At 38.8% G+C, this 18,205-nt stretch overlaps 1 protein-coding gene and 1 long non-coding RNA gene across 7 annotated transcripts in view; one reads left to right on the top strand and one right to left on the bottom strand.

Moving 5' to 3' along the window:
- The window catches only part of LOC309643942 (centrosome-associated protein ALMS1-like), a 77,502-nt gene that overhangs the window by 57,793 nt on the left and 1,504 nt on the right, over positions 1–18,205 (top strand). For 3 of the 6 annotated variants that reach the window (XM_082427126.1, XM_082427125.1, XM_082427124.1), the window contains 5 exons: positions 6,027–6,144; positions 7,888–8,091; positions 8,538–8,767; positions 9,823–10,006; positions 12,164–12,227. In XM_082427126.1, the coding sequence (XP_082283252.1) occupies positions 6,027–6,144; positions 7,888–8,091; positions 8,538–8,767; positions 9,823–10,006; positions 12,164–12,227 (800 nt within the window). The remainder of the gene's footprint in view (positions 1–6,026; positions 6,145–7,887; positions 8,092–8,537; positions 8,768–9,822; positions 10,007–12,163; positions 12,228–18,205) is intronic. The other 3 variants (XM_082427128.1, XM_082427127.1, XM_082427129.1) reach the window with 2 other exon arrangements.
- On the bottom strand, positions 14,167–18,199 carry LOC309643984. Its single transcript, XR_014254178.1, has 2 exons — positions 17,711–18,199; positions 14,167–17,157 (listed from the first exon to the last, which is right to left on the bottom strand). It is a non-coding gene; the product is annotated as an uncharacterized lncRNA (long non-coding RNA).

Here is an 18,205-nt window from a genome sequence, read left to right as displayed (position 1 = left end):
AAGAAATTTTCTGAGGACCATTCTGCAGGCGCAATGCATTTTTGATTTGAGGGGGAGGATATATTAGAGTTATCATCTACCATACTTGCAGAAATAATTGACCAGTTCTGATTTTCTGATGGTGACTAATAGACAGTTATCACCTTAGTTCCTGCTTTTAGAAGTTCTAATCTTGCCTTTCAGAATTAAATCTACGTCAAAATGTTATTTTGGGGGCAGACTGGTTAGTAAGTTTTAGTACTGAAACTCCAGTTGCCAGTTTGATCTGTGCATATCTAAAAACTTTTCACAAGAAAAGACTGTCTTTTGGTGCCATCGACTGCATTTCTAATTTTGACTCTGTCTTATCAATGTGTATCTCTGGTCCTAAACTTTAGTGGTTATAAATAAATTAGCATAAACCCATTTTTCTGAAAGAAAAGCATCTTTCAGCAGGCACCTTGCCGGCAGAAGGTCAGCAATAACAATCTTCATACATGAAGAATAGCTGTATACGGTGATGTAAGAAAATACATCCTTTTCCCTATATTTGATATGTTTTCCTAAGCTCAGTTTCCACCTAAAAAGTCATTATTTAATTGAAAAGCTTTTTTTTTTTTTTTCTGGGTCTCTATGATGGTTTGTCTGATCAATGAATATGGGAATGAATTTCACCTAGATTTTAATTAAACTAAACATTACTACAAAAAGCCTGAAACATCTCTGAGATGGTGGCAGTTACTTTTTCCCAAGTTGTAATAAGGCATTAACAGGTGAGTTTACTCTCACAATAATAGAAATTAAAACAGAAGAAGCCAGCCAGTGTGTATCTCCTTTTAAGACTCTCTACAACAGAAAGCTTAAACCATGGTAGCTGATAATGTGAGTTGACTTGTAGTCACTTCAATCTTTATGTGTAAGCCCAGTTGCAGAGAACAGAGTGGGTTGATTCACATCCAGGCGCTAAGGGATGATGAGATCATTAGAGGAAATGCCTGAGACTCTCCCACGGACTAAGGAAAGTGGATTGTTGTGGTTTACCGACAGCATCTGTAAATGAATTCAGCAACAATTCTATGTTCTAGCCCATGGTGGGTCCTCAGCACAAATTGTCACACACAGTGCAGACCTGTGAATTGTGGTTATTGACTGAATCTGTGGAAGTAAAAATAGCGTGACGGCACGGTTCTGACGGTTTGCACTTAGCGCTAGCCGTAGTGTGTGTAGCGCTGCACCATACGTACAATACCCAGCGCCCACATTTTTGTTTGGACTGTCCACTGTTAAATGGAAATGACGCTGTTGGTCACCTTCCATTGTTCTTGTACCCCTGATTCAGTAACAGAAGATATAAGAACAGAGAGCACGAGCAGGTTTTTTCTCCAAATAAGGCTTCATAATCGACATGTATTTCAGTTTGCGTACATGAATAAACACATTGTTATAGCTTTCTTGAGATCTTTAACATACCATAAAAGTCACCTATTTAAAGTGTACTGTTAAGTGTGTTTTGGTATATTCACAGAGTTGTGCAACCATCACCCCAATTTAATTTTAAGACATTTTCAACACCTACCATAAGCACCCTATATACATTAGCAGTCACTCATTTCTCCCAATCTCCCACCCCTGCCCCAGCCCCTGCCCCAGCTGTGGTTACTAAGCTGCTTTCTGTTGCTATAGATTTCTTTATTCTGGACATGTCATGTAAATGGAATCATACAATATGTGATCTTTTGTGACTGGCTTCTTTCACTTAATATTTTCAGAGTTCATCTACATTGTAACATGTATTCTTTCCTTTTTATGGCCAAATAATATTCCATTGTATGAATATACGTATTTCACTTGTCTATTCATCAGTTACTGGACATTTGGATTTCTTCCACTGCTTGGCTACTATTAACAAAGCTGCTGTGAACATCCACGTACAAGTTTTTGTGTGGACGTATTTTACATTTCTTTTGGGCATATGCCTACGAAAGGATATACTCTGGATAATATGGTAACTCTATTTAACCATTTGAGGAAATACCAGACTGTTATGCAAAGTATTGTTACCATTTTGCATTCCTAGCAGCAATGTGTGAAGGTTCCCATTTCTCCACATCCTTGAAAACACTTGTTGTCGTCTGTCCTTTTGATTTTCACCATCCTAGAGGGCTAACTAGATACATTTTGTTGAGAAAGAATTTATTTTTAGACTATTTTCTATTTTTAAATGTTTACCGTTTTATAGGCAGGAATGAACTTAATCAGAAAGATTGAAACTAGAAGCAGAAACACACACACCAAGGCTCCTCATTTAATCCGATGTAAACGTGTGTGCTTTACACCCAGCGGTGCATACCATGTCCTCTGGAAGTGCCAGAGGTTCTCAGACTCGTTCTCGGAAGGGACCGTCAACACTCCCGCGGCCTCTGCTCCACAGGGTGCTCCAGCCTCTGCTTCAACAGCTCCACCACTCACTTGCCGCTCATTGGCAACTTGTTTCATTTGTCTAAGGCTCCAGCTGGCAAAGGTTTTAAAACTTAAAAAGATCCAAAATCTGCCTGTACTAGATTTCCTGGCTCTGCTTCCAGTTCTGCTCTCTGAAGGCACAAAAGAGACCTAATCTTCTACCTCTCAGGTCCCCACTTCCTTCCCTGAAGTATTTTCCCTCAGGTCTTCACTCTTTGAACCATTTCTCACAGGTCATCCTTTCTACTCCCCTTTCCTAAGTTGACAGCTTCTGGGTCTATTTGTTGACATCCTGTTTTTAAGCATGTCCCTTTGAACTAAGCATGTTGTGCTTCAGATGGTGACAGAGGATTTATCATCTTCCTTTCTGTAAGCTAGAACATTTCTATGGCCTAACATATGTTTTACTCCTATTGAACTCACCAAAGCCATTAAACCTTTATTGCCACACTCTTCCTTATAAGTTTTTGTTTTGTTTATTCTCATTTCTTAAACTGATAATACATGGTACAAAATTAAAACTATATAAAGGAGTATTTGATAAAGTGTCTTCCCTCTCCCGTTTCCCAGGCACCTATCTTTCCTTTCCAGAGCTACTCAGTGTGACTTGTTCTTGCATATCTTTACAGAGATTTTTAAAACACTTTGTAGCAGTTTAATTTACATACCATAAAATACATCCATTTTAAGTATACAATTCAATTATTTTTAGTAAATTTACAGAGCTGTGCAATCATCACCATAATGCAGTTTTAGAACACTTCTGTTACCCAGAAAAGTCCCTTATACCTGTTTGCAATCAATCCACATTCCCAGCCCCAGACAACCTCCAATCTGCCTTTTTCCTTTTCTGCACATTTCATGTAAATAGAATTATATAATATCTAGTCTTTGCATCTTGCTTCTTAGCATGATGTTTTCAAGATTCATCCTTGTTATAGTGTGTACCAGTACTCCTTTTTATTGCTGGTTAGTATTCCATTGTATGGCTCTACCACATTTTGTTTATCCAGTTGCCAGTTGTTGGACATTTGGATTGTTTGATTTTTTTTTTTTTTTTTCGGATAATGTGAATCATGCTGCTATGAACATTTTTGTAAAAGTTTTTGTGTGGACATATGTTTTCATTTCTTTTGCATATATATGTAGGACTGGAATTGCTGGGTCATATGGTAAGTTTATGTTTAGCTTTTAAGAAAATGCCAAAGTGTTTTCCAAAGTAGCTGTACCATTTTACATTCTCAGCAGCAGTTTGTGAAGGTTCCAGTTTCTCCACTTCCTTGTCAACACTTAGTACTGCCCATCTTTCTTATTATAGCCATCCTAGTGGGTGTGAAGTAGTATCTCATTGTGATTTTAATTTGTATTTCCCTAATGACTGATAATGTTGAACATCTTTTCATATGTTTATTGGCCACTGTTATATCTTCTTTGGTGAAATGTCTATTCAAATATTTTGTCCATTTTTAAATTACATATGTGGAATGTCTCACAATTTATTTAAACCTTTAATTTCTCCCACCAATGTTTTATAGTTTTCAGTGTGCAGGCCTTGCACTTATGTTGTTAAATTTATTCCCTGATTTTGTTTCCTTAATTTTATTTTCAGATCGCACATTGCTAGAATATAGAAATACAATTGATTTTTTATCTTGTTGATCTTGTATTCTGCAGTCTGGCTAAACTTATTTATTAGTTCTAATACTTCGGATTCCTTAGTATTTTCTACTGATAGCATCATGTCATCTGCAAATAGAAAGTTTTACTTCTTCCTTTCCAATCTGGGTTCTGTTCTTTCACAGATATTTTATACATAAAAAAGTAACTGCATATGTTTTCTTCCCTTTTCACAAAAATGGCAGCAATCTTTGTTTTTTGTACTTGACAGTCTATATTGAAAGTCCATTTTAGTGCATAAAGTGTTCTCTCTCTTTTTTTTAAAACAGCTCCAGAAAAATTATAGTATATTGCCAGTCAGATCTTCCTCACCACCCTTTCATACATACTGATTTAACAGCATCATAGTCTCATAGTTTTATATTAGTAGCTTTTTACATTTTTTAATCTAAATCATTTGTTCTTTGTAACACTTCTATAATTTCAGAAATTTAGGTGTTCCCTTTTCTAGATGGGGAAACTGGCACAGAGATTATGGCTTGCTCAAGTAGAGACAGCTAGTAAAGGGGAGATCTGAGACTGGTTTAGGTCTTTGGACACCCGACTCAGAGCTTTTTCTGCTGCATCGGAGTTGCTGCTATTCCTCCTGCCTGCTGTGTAGGGCCTTACAGTTATCCCTTGTTTGATTTGGCCTGTCATTCCTGTTATTATTTGGGATCCTGACAGCCCTTTCGGCCCTCCCAGATGTGCATTATATGGGAAAGCTGGTTCCACCAACTTATCCTTCAACCCCTATAACTCCATCTTGCCCTCAAGTATGTAATGAGAAAGTTTGTTGTTTTATTCAAATCTAGTTGTGACCATGTCTACTAGGAAAAACAAGGCTAACCTGGCAGGGCTTGTTCTGCCAGCCTTAATGAACCTTGGCTAAAATTTTCTCATCTTTTCTTTAACCTCCAAATGCTTGCAAATTATCAAATTTGTGATCCATGCTAGAATTTTACAGGTCATCATTATTAAACCCCACAGTTTGCATTGCTTATCTTTTTGAAAATTGAAGTATTTCCTGTCCCCAGACATGTAACATAGCCAGCCCCGTCTCCTCCAGGATCTGTTGCAAATTCCCTGAAGACCCTGAAACATAGTTTATCTAGTTCAGGGAAGCAGATACTCTGTTTCCTTTCCTGACTTGGGCTTCAATTTACTCTACCAAATGTGCTTAAGTAGACAAGCACCTGACATTTATTCAAAATATAGATGCCCAGAGCCCTCACCTAGAAACTCCAATTCATTGTTCTGGGTTAGGACCCTTCCTCAGGAGATTTTTCTGATGAACAAGTTTAAGAAATACTATTTTATATCATATTTGTTCGACTATATTTTGGTAATCTTTGTCATCCACTAACACTCCACCATCAACTCCCTTTATTGCTCTACTTGCTAAAAACAACCTTTTGGACTCAAATCTTTAAGTGCTTTTTGCAGTATTCCACTCATTCAGGACTTCTCATGGCGCCTCTCAGGTCTTTGGCATTTACCCTTTAAGTTTCTAAGTCGGATCTTATTGGAAAGCACTCTCTGCAGTTCATCACTCACTCTCTTTAGTTATCCCCTGCCTTCTTTATCTCTCATCAAAATTTTATGCTGATGTCAACTCAGAATTTCACTCTGAAGGCACACCAGGCTAATCTTTGTCTCGCATCCTCTTCAGAGTTTTTTCAAGTCCTGGAACATAGCCAGTCTGTCCTGCCTTCTTAAAACAGCTCAGGCCCGTGTCCAACTGCAGCAGCATCCCCTCCCCATCCCGAAGTGTGCAGTAGCATGTTCACATCGCCACAAGCTTCCTGGCAACCTCATCTCAACAGTTTGAACTGAATTAGAAAGGGCTCTCGGTGATAGTATTTTCTTATCCCTTGGGTAACTGTGCCATTGACTACAGGTAATGATGACAGGATCTCTTGTTTTTCCAGGTGACAGACCATATTTCTTCTGACTCTGTTTCGTCTTCTACCAGCAGTTTCTGGAGCTCGAGCTCTACCCTTTGCAACAAGCAAAATGTACATATGTTAAATAAGGGCATACAAGCAGGTAAATTAATTTAAACATTTCCATTGAAATACAGGTAGCACTTAAAACTATGGTAAGATACTTAACCTCACAATAAAAGAAATGAAGATTAAAACTATACTTAAATGCCATTTGTCACCTATCAGATTGACAAAAATCTAAGTTTGATAGTAAGTTTGTGGGCAAGCCTGTAAGGAAATAGGTACATTCTAGTAGGAATATAAGTTGGGAGTACAACCCCTATTTGGCAGTTTCTATCAAAATTACTTTGACCCAGCACTTTTACTTTAGGAGTTTAGCCTATAAATATACAGTGCATATGTGTAAAATGGCAAGTGTACAGAATTAACCACTGGAGTATTGTTTATTATAAGCAGAAAAGTAAAATCAACTTAGATGTCCATCAGTAGCCAAATAGTTAAATAAATTATTGTATATCCATATAATGAAGGCCTACATGGGATGAGGAAGCTCTTGCTAGTAATAGGTCAAGAGCTCCAAGATATATAGTTAAAAAGAAAAAGCAAGGTACAAAATCGTGTATAGCATGCTACTACATGTATTTAAAAAATAAAGGGAGGAAGAGAATTGCTTGAATGTGTGCAAAAAATTCTCTGGAATCACAGGGTTATAAACTTAATGAATGGAGAACAAGAGTGGGAAGGAGGCTTTTCACTTTATGACTTCCTATATCTTTTGACTTTATAACACAGAAATAAACTTGTCCCTTGATTATTTTTCCCTTCGAGTCATGTCTTTACATCTGTTAACCTCTTCCTTACCTGGGTAACTGCCAGTAGGACTATAAGCACTTACTGTCCCTCTCACTTGGGACCAGAACTGAAATCCTTTTCCCATTGAATCCATATTAGTAGTTCTTTCCCTCTAATATCTAAACTGACAAATGAAAACGCTCTCTCCCTCTCTCTCTCTGTCACAGACACACACACCCTCCATCTCTCTATCTCTACCCTCGTCTTCCCTCTCTTCTTCTCTCTCCCTCATACCCCTTCACCCCACCCAAGAGGAAGCAGTAGCCTGCGATTTTGAAGGCTTAAATTTTTTTCATTTACTGAAGTGGAATAAAAAAATCCAACTCTAATGGTAATAGTGAAACTACCCTTCCTTATTCAGGTATCATAATAAGAAAAACATGTATATTACCTATCATAGTTAGAATACTTTCTGATGACAATAAGAGAAAATACAACTCAAACTTGTTCTAAAAAATAAGGAAATATAAAATCTCACATACCGAAATTACAATAAAACTTTGAAGAGGCTTGATGTAGTAAGTACAATAATATGATTCCAAAACAGTTGATATCACCTTTCAACTCTGCTTGCATTGTCTTTTGCATTCATTCAGAGCACTATCTTCAACAAATATTTTTACATAACGATACTTGTTAAAAATGTGTCTCAATGATTGTTTTGAATATTTTACCAGATTTATTTATTTATTTTATTTACTTATTTTTTTTTGCCACACTGCGTGGCACGTGGGATCTTAGTTCCCCAACCAGGGATCGAACCTGTGGCCCCTGCAGTGGAAGTGTGGAGTCCTAACCACAGGACAGCCAGGAATTCCCTATTTTACCAGATTTAGATATGAAAATTATAGATCTTCTCAATTCCTTTTCTTTGCAGAATAGAAAATAAATGAGTAATTTTTTTTTTTAAGTTTTCATTTACTGACTTGAATATACCTGCCAACCAAGTCTCAAGGCTCTTCCCAGAGATAGCTGTGATCTTTCCCCTTAGGTACCTTGGAGATTGTGAATGGTGTCAGAAAACACACTCGAGATGTTGGAATGACTTTCCCAACTCCAAGTTCTAGCGAGGCTAGAGTAGAAGAGGACAGTGATGTGACTTCTTGGTCAGAAGAAAAGATAGAAGAGAAAAGACTCCTTACCAATTATCTTGGGGACAGAAAGTTAAGGAAGAATAAGCAGAGCTGCTGGGAAGGTCAGTTTCTAATTCTGCTTTCTTAGTAGAAAAACTAGTGAATTTCAAGTCTTTTGCAAAGCTAAGATTCTTTGCTTCTAAATGACTTAATGTTGACCCTATCTTTTCCCAGCACCACCTTGGCAAATTTTCAAAGTACAGTCATCCCTCCGTATCTGCAGGGGATTGGTTCCGGGACCACTCATGAATACCAAAATCCATGGATGCTCAAGTCCTTTATATAAAATGGCACAGTACTGCCCCCTGAATCCAAGGATTCCGTGTACATGGATACAGAGGGCTGACTGCATCCAACACTACAATTACTGAGTCCCACCTGCAGTTAAGCAGACTCCAGGGCATCCTGGTGGCCGCTGACAGCTGAGTCCCTGAGAGCCTATATTATGCACGTCTCTGATGAAAAAAGTGAAAAATCTTTTTATTTTTCTTAAAAATAATTCCTATAGGAGTTTCATGGTTTGTTCCTGTGGAAAATGTGAAGTCTGGTCCTAAGAAGGAAAACCTGCCCAAGTTTCATGGACCTGGTGTCTCCTGGTTTGCACCAATAACCAACACCACACCTTGGAGGGAGCCACTACAGGAACAGAACTGGCAAGGACAGCACACGGACAGCCGCAGTTCACTAGCAGGCCCAGGCAGAGATCCACTGAAGCCATTTGTGAGAGCAACCCTACAGGTACAATGACATTGAGTTAATTTTAGCCATATGTTTAAGGAGGAGGAAGGGGCAGGATACAAAAGAGTTAAACCTGTGACTTGGCTTTCTGAAGTGCAGTCAAGTGATCCTCGTTTCTAGCACCTCCACAGTTCATCTGTTCTCACACTCATTAATCAAAGGCTGCCTTACTGTTAGCCGTTATAAATCGTGCATCACCCTCAGTATCTGGGGGCAAGGCAACAGAAGGGAGGATGTTGTGTAGCTGCTCATTGGGTTTGTAGACAGATACCAGCACGTGGAGTGCAGTAGAGGCCTCATGTTTGCGTCAGCCTTATATTTGTTCCTGCATTTACATAACTCCTATTTCTGCTTAACACAGGGTTTTAAAGGCACCGGCTCTCTTCTTTATAAGTACCTGGGGAGCTAAAGAAAATGTTTTTGTTTTGTTTTTTAAATTTATTTATTTATTTATTTTATTTTTGGCCGCATTGGTTCTTCATTGCTGCACGCAGGCTTCCTCTAGTTACGGCGAGTGGGGGCTACTCTTCCTTGTGGTGCACAGGCTTCTCATTACGGTGGCTTCTCTTGTTGCGGAGCACAGGCTCTAGGCGCGCAGGCTTCAGTAGTTGTGGCACGAGGGCTTAGTGGCTCCGCGGCCTGTAGGATCTTCCCAGACCAGGGATCGAACCTGTGTCCCCTGCATTGGCAGGTGGATTCTTAACCACTGCGCCACCAGGGAAGTCCAGAAAATTTTTTTTTTAATGATGTATTTCTTTGAAGGGAAATTAAAAATAGCACAATGGGCCAAGCTTTATCCCATCAACACTGGGGAGAGCTGTAATTGCCACAGTCTTAGTTCTTGGCTTATTCCAAAGGCATTTCTTTGATCCCTCTGATTTTCCTACTGGAGCTTTCCTGCACAGGGAGTTGTTAGATAATTCTTCAACTCTAGATATTTTCTATAAGTTACAAACAGGCTTTCCAAACCTGTTAGGCAGGTACTGTTTTTTCTAGGCCCTTGGAGAAAAGCCTACAGCATTAATGTGAGGTTGGGGGCTTTTTCTCCTCCTCAGGAATCACTGCAACTTCACAGACCTGACTTCATCTCCCGCTCTGGGGAACGGATAAAGCGCCTGAAGTTTATAGTCCAGGAGAGGAAGCTGCAGAACATGTTACAGAGTGAACGGGAGGCACTGTTCAACACTGTGCGAGGATGGCAGGGCCACCGGGACGCCACGCACCTGCTCCCTAAGAGAGGTATACTCTTCCTGTTCACTTTCCTATTACTTGGTAGAGAGTGCAAGGTCTGCTTCATGCAAGGCAGCACCGCTCAGTGCCAGGCTAGTTACAGGGCAGAAAGTGACCTTTTGCTTGTTGAGACTCAAATCTCCTTAGGTAGCAGAACCTGCCCAATTTAGCTCTCAGCACCTTCACAATCCAAATAAGCCCAGTTACTCTTGCCCTGTCACTACACTTTAAAAATGAGAGTGTGCAGTGAGAATGGTGTTTGGGTTTGTTTTTGTTTTGGGGGCGCCACGTGGCTTGTGGAATCTTAGTTCCCTGACCAGGGATTGAACCCGGGCCCTCAGCAGTGAAAGCACGGAATCCTAACCACTGTACCGCCAGGGAATTCCCAAGAATGGTGTTTTTAAAAACCAGCTCTGTCACCATGAGCAAGTTAGTTCCAAAAGTATAATGTTTTGAGGGGCTTGGGGCTGATTCCAGGCTTGCCTTCCTCATAGGGTAGCAATAATAATAATAATAATAATAAATACTTATATAGCCCTTATGTTTTGCCCAGACATTGTTCTTGTTTAATGCTTACAGAACCTCTCTGAGGTGATACTGTTAATATCCCTGTTTCACAGATGAGAAAACTGGGCCAAAGAGAGATTAAGTACCTTGCCCAAGATTTACACACCTGTTAAACTGGGATTTGAACCCTGGTCGGCTGGCGCTAGAGTCTGTTCTCTTAACAATTATGCTAGATGTAAGATCTCAATAAAATAATATGTGAAATCTGTGAAAACTATAAAGTACTACCTAATGCTTTCATCACAGCCTTACCTGTAAACTGGTCAGTGTTTTAATGCACACTGTCTAGTCTGTGCCACAGTGTTGTGTCTTCAGAAGCCTCAGGCTGCTATCATAGTCATCATAGTCTAACCCTGGCCTTGGCCTTGGCCATTACTCACCACCCAGCACTGCCAGCTCAGGGTAGGGGCGCAAAGTCCTAGCAGCTCCCTCTCACAGTTCTTGAGCAACACACCCTTCCTTATTAAGACACTATCCCGTTACTGATCCCCTAAGTGTCGGGGACCCCTCAATGGGTCCTCTGCCTAGAGTCACAAATGTCAATTGAATGAGACCAGGTTCAACATAGCAGAGCATAGACTTTATTCATTGATCAAGGAATGGAGAAAGGAGAGCTCATGTTCTAAAGATACTTTCTCCCTGAAGGGAGCAGAGTAAGGGATTTTAAGGGTTAGGAGGCAGATAGATCATTAGGGCTTAAGGAAAGGGGTGGAGATTTTCAGGGGCAGCCGGGGGCAGCCAAGGCATGCACAATCTTCCATGGTCCTTCGCACATGGCACAGATTGTGCCTAGCAGAGTACAAATGCCCCCTTTGAGCAGAGATCATAGCATGGTAATGAAGCAAAGGTAACTTTTGGACACTTCCAGGTTTCATCCATGCACGCTTGTTCTTATGGTCAAGTCAGAACCGGTTTGGGGGAGTTCACCACTATATATCTCTCAAAGCATGTATCTCTCAAAGTACAGCTGCAAAACATCTCTGCCAAATTGCAGGTACTTTTGAAACAAACACAAAGATAAATCAGGGCAAGTGTCCTTCAGCTCTCAGGGGCTGGTATGGAAACAGAGAGATAAATCAAGTCACAGGTCCTTCAGTTTTTAGGGGCTGGTATGGGTGACACCACTGCTACTCAGCCATAAAAAAGAATGAAATTTTGTCACTTGCAACAGCATGGATTAACCTGGAGGGTATTATGCTTAGTGAAATAAGTCAGACAGAGAAAGACAAATACTGTATTACATCACTTACATGTGGAATCTAAAAAATACAACAAACCAGTAAATATAACAAAAAGAAATAGACTCACAGATATTGAGAACAAACTAGTGGTTACCAGTGGGGAGAGGGAAGGGGGGAGGGCCAAGATAGGGGTAGGGGATTCAGAGATAAAATAAATAAGCTACAAGGACATATTGTACAGCATAGGGAGTATAGCCAATATTTTATAATAACTATAAATGGAGTATAACCTTTAAAAATTGTGAATCACTATGTTGTACACCTGAAACTTATGTAATATTGTAAATCAACTATACCTCAATTAATAAAAAAAAAAAAGACACAATCCATTAAAAAAACCTGTTCTTCTTTTGCTTAGGCTTCCTGGCTGCCCAAAAGAAAAGGCCTGTTGGAAAGAAGGAAATGATTCAGCGATCTAAATGGTAAGGCCAAAAGAATAAGTAACTATAAAAGTATAAATCAGGCCACCAAATGGTCAGGAGCTATAGCTTGGCCCCAGAATAAAGGCATTATGCTCTAGTTAAAGCATTATGAGAGGTAAAAAAAAACCAAAAAACAATACATTATGAGAAAATTAGTTATAAAAATAGTTTCTCACTTATGGCACTAAAAATGAAATGAAAAATAGCAGATCATGGTATGGATGCCTCATATATAAAAAATACAAAGAATCGCCACTAATTTGCTTGCCTTAATCAGGCTTGTGTTTGTTAGAAACAAATATAAATAAAAAATATTTTTAAATAAAAGTAAATATCTGAGACCTTACATCTAGGCAATCCTTTTACTAGGAATTGTATCCAGTACAATGAGAGATAGGGGAATGGTTTCCAAGACACAGTAAATTAGGCTTAAAAAAAAAAATCAAGTTTCAGAAGCATGTGTACACTGCCACCATTTATAGTCTTTAATAAAAAAGTATTTGTGCTTACATAGATGCATATACTTGTACATGCATAGACTATCTCTGGAAGGATACACAAAAAATTGGTAATAGTTGTTGCCTTTGGGACAAGGAACTGAGTGATTGGGGTACAGAGGTTGGAAAAAGACTAATTTTTTACCTTTTTAAATTTCGTGCCTTTGCATTCATTAGCAATTAATTAATTAGAGATATGCATATATTGCTCATGAGACTGCCATAGAATAACTAAGTTAATGGTTGGTTACCTCTTAGGGGTTCACTGGAGACTTCCTTTAATAAGAACAGTTTTATAGTTGGCATAGTGCTTGAAAACAATTTATCTTAGGTAATTAAAGCATTCCTCTTGAAATCTTTTTACTCTCCATTTAGTAAACCATTTCCTTATAGGTATTTCAAAGGGATGCTTTAATCAAGTGGTTCTCCAAGTGTGGTCCATGGGCCTCTGGAAGCTGCTGAGACCCTTTCAGGGGATTTGCCAGGTCAAAACAAATTTCAAAATAATACTAGGATATTATGTGTCTTTTTATCTATATTGACATTTGTACAGATGATGCAAAAGTAATGAAGGGAGGACTGAAACTGCTGATGCCTTAGCACTATTTGAGACAGTGGACCAAACTGTGCTAGTCTAGTTGGCATTTTATTCTTCACAGCCACATGGCAGCAGTGTAATGGAAGTACACATAAAGCACTTCTGCTGCATACCAAGATACGATGATTGGTTCAAGGAAAAGCCTTGGTTTGTGTAGTGAGCTGAACTAGCTACCTTTTTCATGGAACATAGCTTTTACTTGAAAGAATGACTGATAAACTAATTATTCCAAATTGGGTATATGACAGATATTTTCTTGAAAATGAGGAAGTGAATCTGTCACTTCTCCAGGAAAACAGCTGACAGTATTTATTGCCAAAGAGCAAAGAATAGAATTCTAGAAAACTTGTGTCTACCACTATGAGATTGACTATCTCCCAGTACTTAGACTTTTCTGATGAGATCAGCAGTGACATAAATAATTGTAATATTTTTCATATCATATAAGTAAATGTGTCAACATTTAAACTACCACTTGTCAAGATTTGGTATAGTATCAAGAAAATCAGGGAATTCCCTGGTGGTCCAGTGGTTAAGACTTGGCGCTTTCACTGCTGAGGGCGCAGTTTCAGTCCCTGGTCGGGAAACTAAGATCCTGCATCCCGAAAGCTGAGCAGCCAAAAAAAAAAGAAAATCAGCAATTATCTGAAAAGAATATTAAAATACTCTTTTCTTTTCCAATTACATATGTGTGTAAACTGGATTTTTGTTAATGTACACTTTAACCAGAACAACATATAACAGCAAACTTAATACAGAAGCAAATATAAGAATTCAGCTGTCTTCTATTAAACCAGACATTAAAGAGATTTGCAAAATATGTATAACATGCCACTCTTCTTATTTTTGTTTTGGAAAGTATATTTATTTTATATGTTAGCATGTAACAGGCTTATTTTTTTTAATAAATTAAGAAACAAGTTTTTTTTATTGAAGTATAGTTGACTTACAATATTATATTAGTTTCAGGCATAAAACATAGTGATTCAATATTTTTATAGGTTATACTCCATTTAAAATTATTACAAACTAATGGCTATATTTCCCTGTGCTATACAATATATCCTTGTTGCTTATTTATTTTATACATAGTTTGTATCTCCTAATCCTATACCCCTATTTTGCCCCTCCCTCCTTCCTTCTCCCCACTAGTAACCAGTGGTTTGTTCTCTGTATCTGTGAGTCTGTTTCTGGTTTGTTATATGCATTCATTTGTTTTATTTTCTGGACTCCACACATCAGTGATGTAATACAGTATTTGTCTTTCTCTGTCTGACTTGTTTCACTAAGCATAATACCTTCTAGGTCCATCCATGTTGTTGCAAATGGCAGAATTTCATTCTTTTTATGGCTGAGTAGTATTCCATTGTATATACATACCACACCTTCTTTATCCATTCATCTGTTGATGGACACTTAGGTTGTGAAATAAGTATTTTTTAAATTCTTTTTAAATGTTTTAATTTCTAATACAGTAAGTATCAATAGATAAAATCCACACGCACCAAAATTGCCCTCAATTTTTAGGAGTATAAAGGTGTAGAAAGTCCAAAAACGTTGAGAATTATTGCTTCATTCTGAATGTCACAAAATTTAATTAATGGCAGTTACATAGTGTTCATTGTGTGGCAGCTAATAGCACTCTCACCTCAGCAAGAGGGGTCCTTGCTATATGGGACTATGACGCTCGCCTGCAAGAGGTAGGGCATCTTCTGAAAGGTATCTGTGCTTTAAAATATAAGTATAGTTGTAGGGGTGGATTAAATACCCATCTTCTAGGAAGAGACAGGTTTTAAATTGATACATTTTCATTAGAGTACTTCTGTTCCATTTTATTTCTGATATGGCCCCCTTTCAAAGAAGCCATCTACTTCCATGTGAGAATCATAGAGTTGAATAGGATCTTAAAGATCATCTAGTCTACCTTTAACTTTTAGGAAACTGTAACCCAGAGAGAGGTTGCCAGCAAGTCAGGGCCAGAGCTGGGGTTAGAGTCCGGCAGCAGGCTCCCCACCCAGCACTCCTTCAACTGTATCATGTGGAGGACTTGGAGCTCTGGATCTCTGTGTTACTCATCATCTTTTCCTATCACCTACCTCTACCAAAGATGTTTAAACGTTTCTGGTAAGAGAAAAGATTTGGAGAAGAGAGAACCTGACTCTCTTAACTTGAAGCGTTTCTTCCAATGTGTCCTTTAATAGAAGTGTTTTCACTAACTTATTAATGCATATATTTGGGTATGTGCCAGGCACTGGACTAGGTACTACAAATGAAAGATAGTTGACTCCAGACCATGAACAGACAGACAGTTCCAATAGTATGTAGTAATTGCTTTCAAGGATCCATTTACAAAATGCAATTTCTGGCTACTCTGATTAGCCCGACTCCCAGCTTTCCAGCCCTAGAATACAACATTTCCTGGCCCAAGCAGATTTTCTCTTCACATCACATGTTCTCCTTGGGATAACTCGTCTTTTTTCCAATGGCCTTTGTTATCCCTTCTCTAACTGTGACTTTTTTTCCAGCTTTACTGTGATATAATTGACATTTAACATTGTATAAGTTTAAGCTATGTAATGTGATGATTTGACATACATTTGTATTGCAAAATGTTTACCACAATAAAGTTAGTTAGCACATCCTTCACCTCACATAATTACCATTTTATTTTTCTTGTTGTTGTTATAGTGAGAACATTAAAGCTCTACTGTCATAGCAACTTTCAAGTATACAATGCAGTGTTGTTAACTACAGTCACTGTGCTGCATATTCGCTCCCCAGAGCTTATTCATCCTAAAACTGCAAGTTTATACTCTTTGACCAGCATCTCTCCATTCCCCCATCCCTCAGCTCCTGGCAACCACCATTCTGTTCTCTGTTTCTATGAGTTTGATGTTTTTAGATTCCACGTATAAGTGAGATCATACAGTTTTGTCTTTCTCTGTCTGACTTATTTCATTTAGCACATTGCCTTCACGGTCCATACATGTTGTTGCAAATGGCAGGATTTTTTTCTTTTTTTATGGTGATTCCATTATATGTATATATATGTATATATATCACATTTTCCATTATATGTATTCCATTATATGTAGATATATATATCTATTTCTTTATCCATTCATCCGTCGATGGACACGTATGTTGTTTCCATGTCTTCACTATTGTAAATAGTGCTGCAATGAACGTGGGGGTGCAGATATCTTTTTGAGATCATGATTTCATCTCCTTCAGTGGGATTGCTGGATCATACAGCAGTTCTATTTTTAATGTTTTGAGGAACCTCCACACTGTTTTCCATAATGGCTGCACCAGTTTACATTCCCCCCAACAGAGCACATTCTCCGCCTCCTCACCAGCATTTGTTATCTCTTATTTTTTTGATAATAGCCATTCTAACAGATTTGATGTGCTATCTCAGTGTGGTTTTCATCAACAGTGACTTTTTAAAATATATGTTTGTTCTTCTTTGGTCTCTTTCCTGACCTCCACTTTTGTGTTTTCAGTTAGTGATTATCCTCACTGTGTCCAAAGTGGAACTACCCATTTTCCTCTCCCACACTTACTTGGGCCACCCACTCACCCGCTAGAAAAGCTGGGGAGCTATTGCCTCCAGCTCCGTGACCCCGCACTGCACATGCAGCCGGCTAGTGCGTCCCGGAGACTCGCCTTCACGATTGCTCTGCAGCCCATTCTCCTCGCTGCCTTGCTGCGGGCTTGGCCTCTGCTCTCGGAGGACTGCTCTTCTCCCACTTCTGCTCTTTATCTTCTCTAATCTCTTTCCCACAGAGCCTCTACATCATTAGCAATGATTTTTTTTTCAGATTATAGAAAACTTCGGAAAATATAGAAAAAATTAGAAAGAAGAAAACAAATGTCACTCATAATTCTTCCATCTAAACATAACTAACCCTAGTCCTGTTTCTATGGGGATTTTGCAGAGACCTGTGTTAACACACTTCTTTCTCCCCAGATTGTTTATCATACTATATATACAGGTTTGTAGCCTGCTTTATTTTGCTTAACATTGTATTGTGAACATTTTCCCATAGCATAAAAACTATTTGAAACATTTTATGCTTTGTAATAATTTTATTATAGCCCATAATTTGTTTAACTGTTCTTTTTTTGTTGGAGATTTACATTATTTCCAGTTAGAGTGTATTTATCAAATGCATGTTTGATCATGTTCCTCCCTACTTAAAATCAGTGGCATCCAGTCCCCGATAGGACAGAGCCCAAGGTTTTCACATGGCTACGAGACCTTCACCCCATCTGCTTCCCTCCTGTTCCCCTACACTCTCTCCGTGAAGCCTTGACTCCATTCTTACCAGCACTCCCTTCTCCCCACCTCCCCTTTCTGCTCCTAACTATTCTTCAAGACCTACCTCAAGCTTAGTCTCCTCTCTGGTCTTCCTTGACCTCCTTCAATCAGAATAAGTTTTGTTTCTTTTCCTGTAACTCTATGTAGCATTTTGTAGATATGATGATTATTTTCTTTTGCATTATTTTTCATGCTTAAAAATATGGTAGTAATACAAAGTCATTATCTTATATTGAAACCATACATTTTTCCATATAGAGTGAAAAGAAGTTCATCTCCACCCCTTATTCCACTTCTTTCCCATAAGTAACCACTATTAGCAGGATTTTGTTATGTTTTTATCTGTATCCCTTTTCAGATCATGAGCTCTCCAGGCCAGGGTTCTTTGTGTCCAAGTGTCTAACAGGAAGCTGGGCACACAACAGGCCCACAGCCTGTCTGAGGGACTGAGTGCCTGGAGAGCAGTAGAGCTTACGGAGCTGTGGGGAGGAGTGATCGTGTGCCTCTGCGGTCAGGTGACCTCACTGCTTTCTGTCTTTCCATTGGTGCCATTTCTAAG

The sequence above is a fragment of the Balaenoptera physalus genome (assembly GCF_965194825.1).
Source record: "Balaenoptera physalus genome assembly, chromosome: 15".
Classification (NCBI taxonomy): domain Eukaryota; kingdom Metazoa; phylum Chordata; class Mammalia; order Artiodactyla; family Balaenopteridae; genus Balaenoptera; species Balaenoptera physalus.
This window is presented reverse-complemented; position numbering and strand designations above follow the sequence as displayed.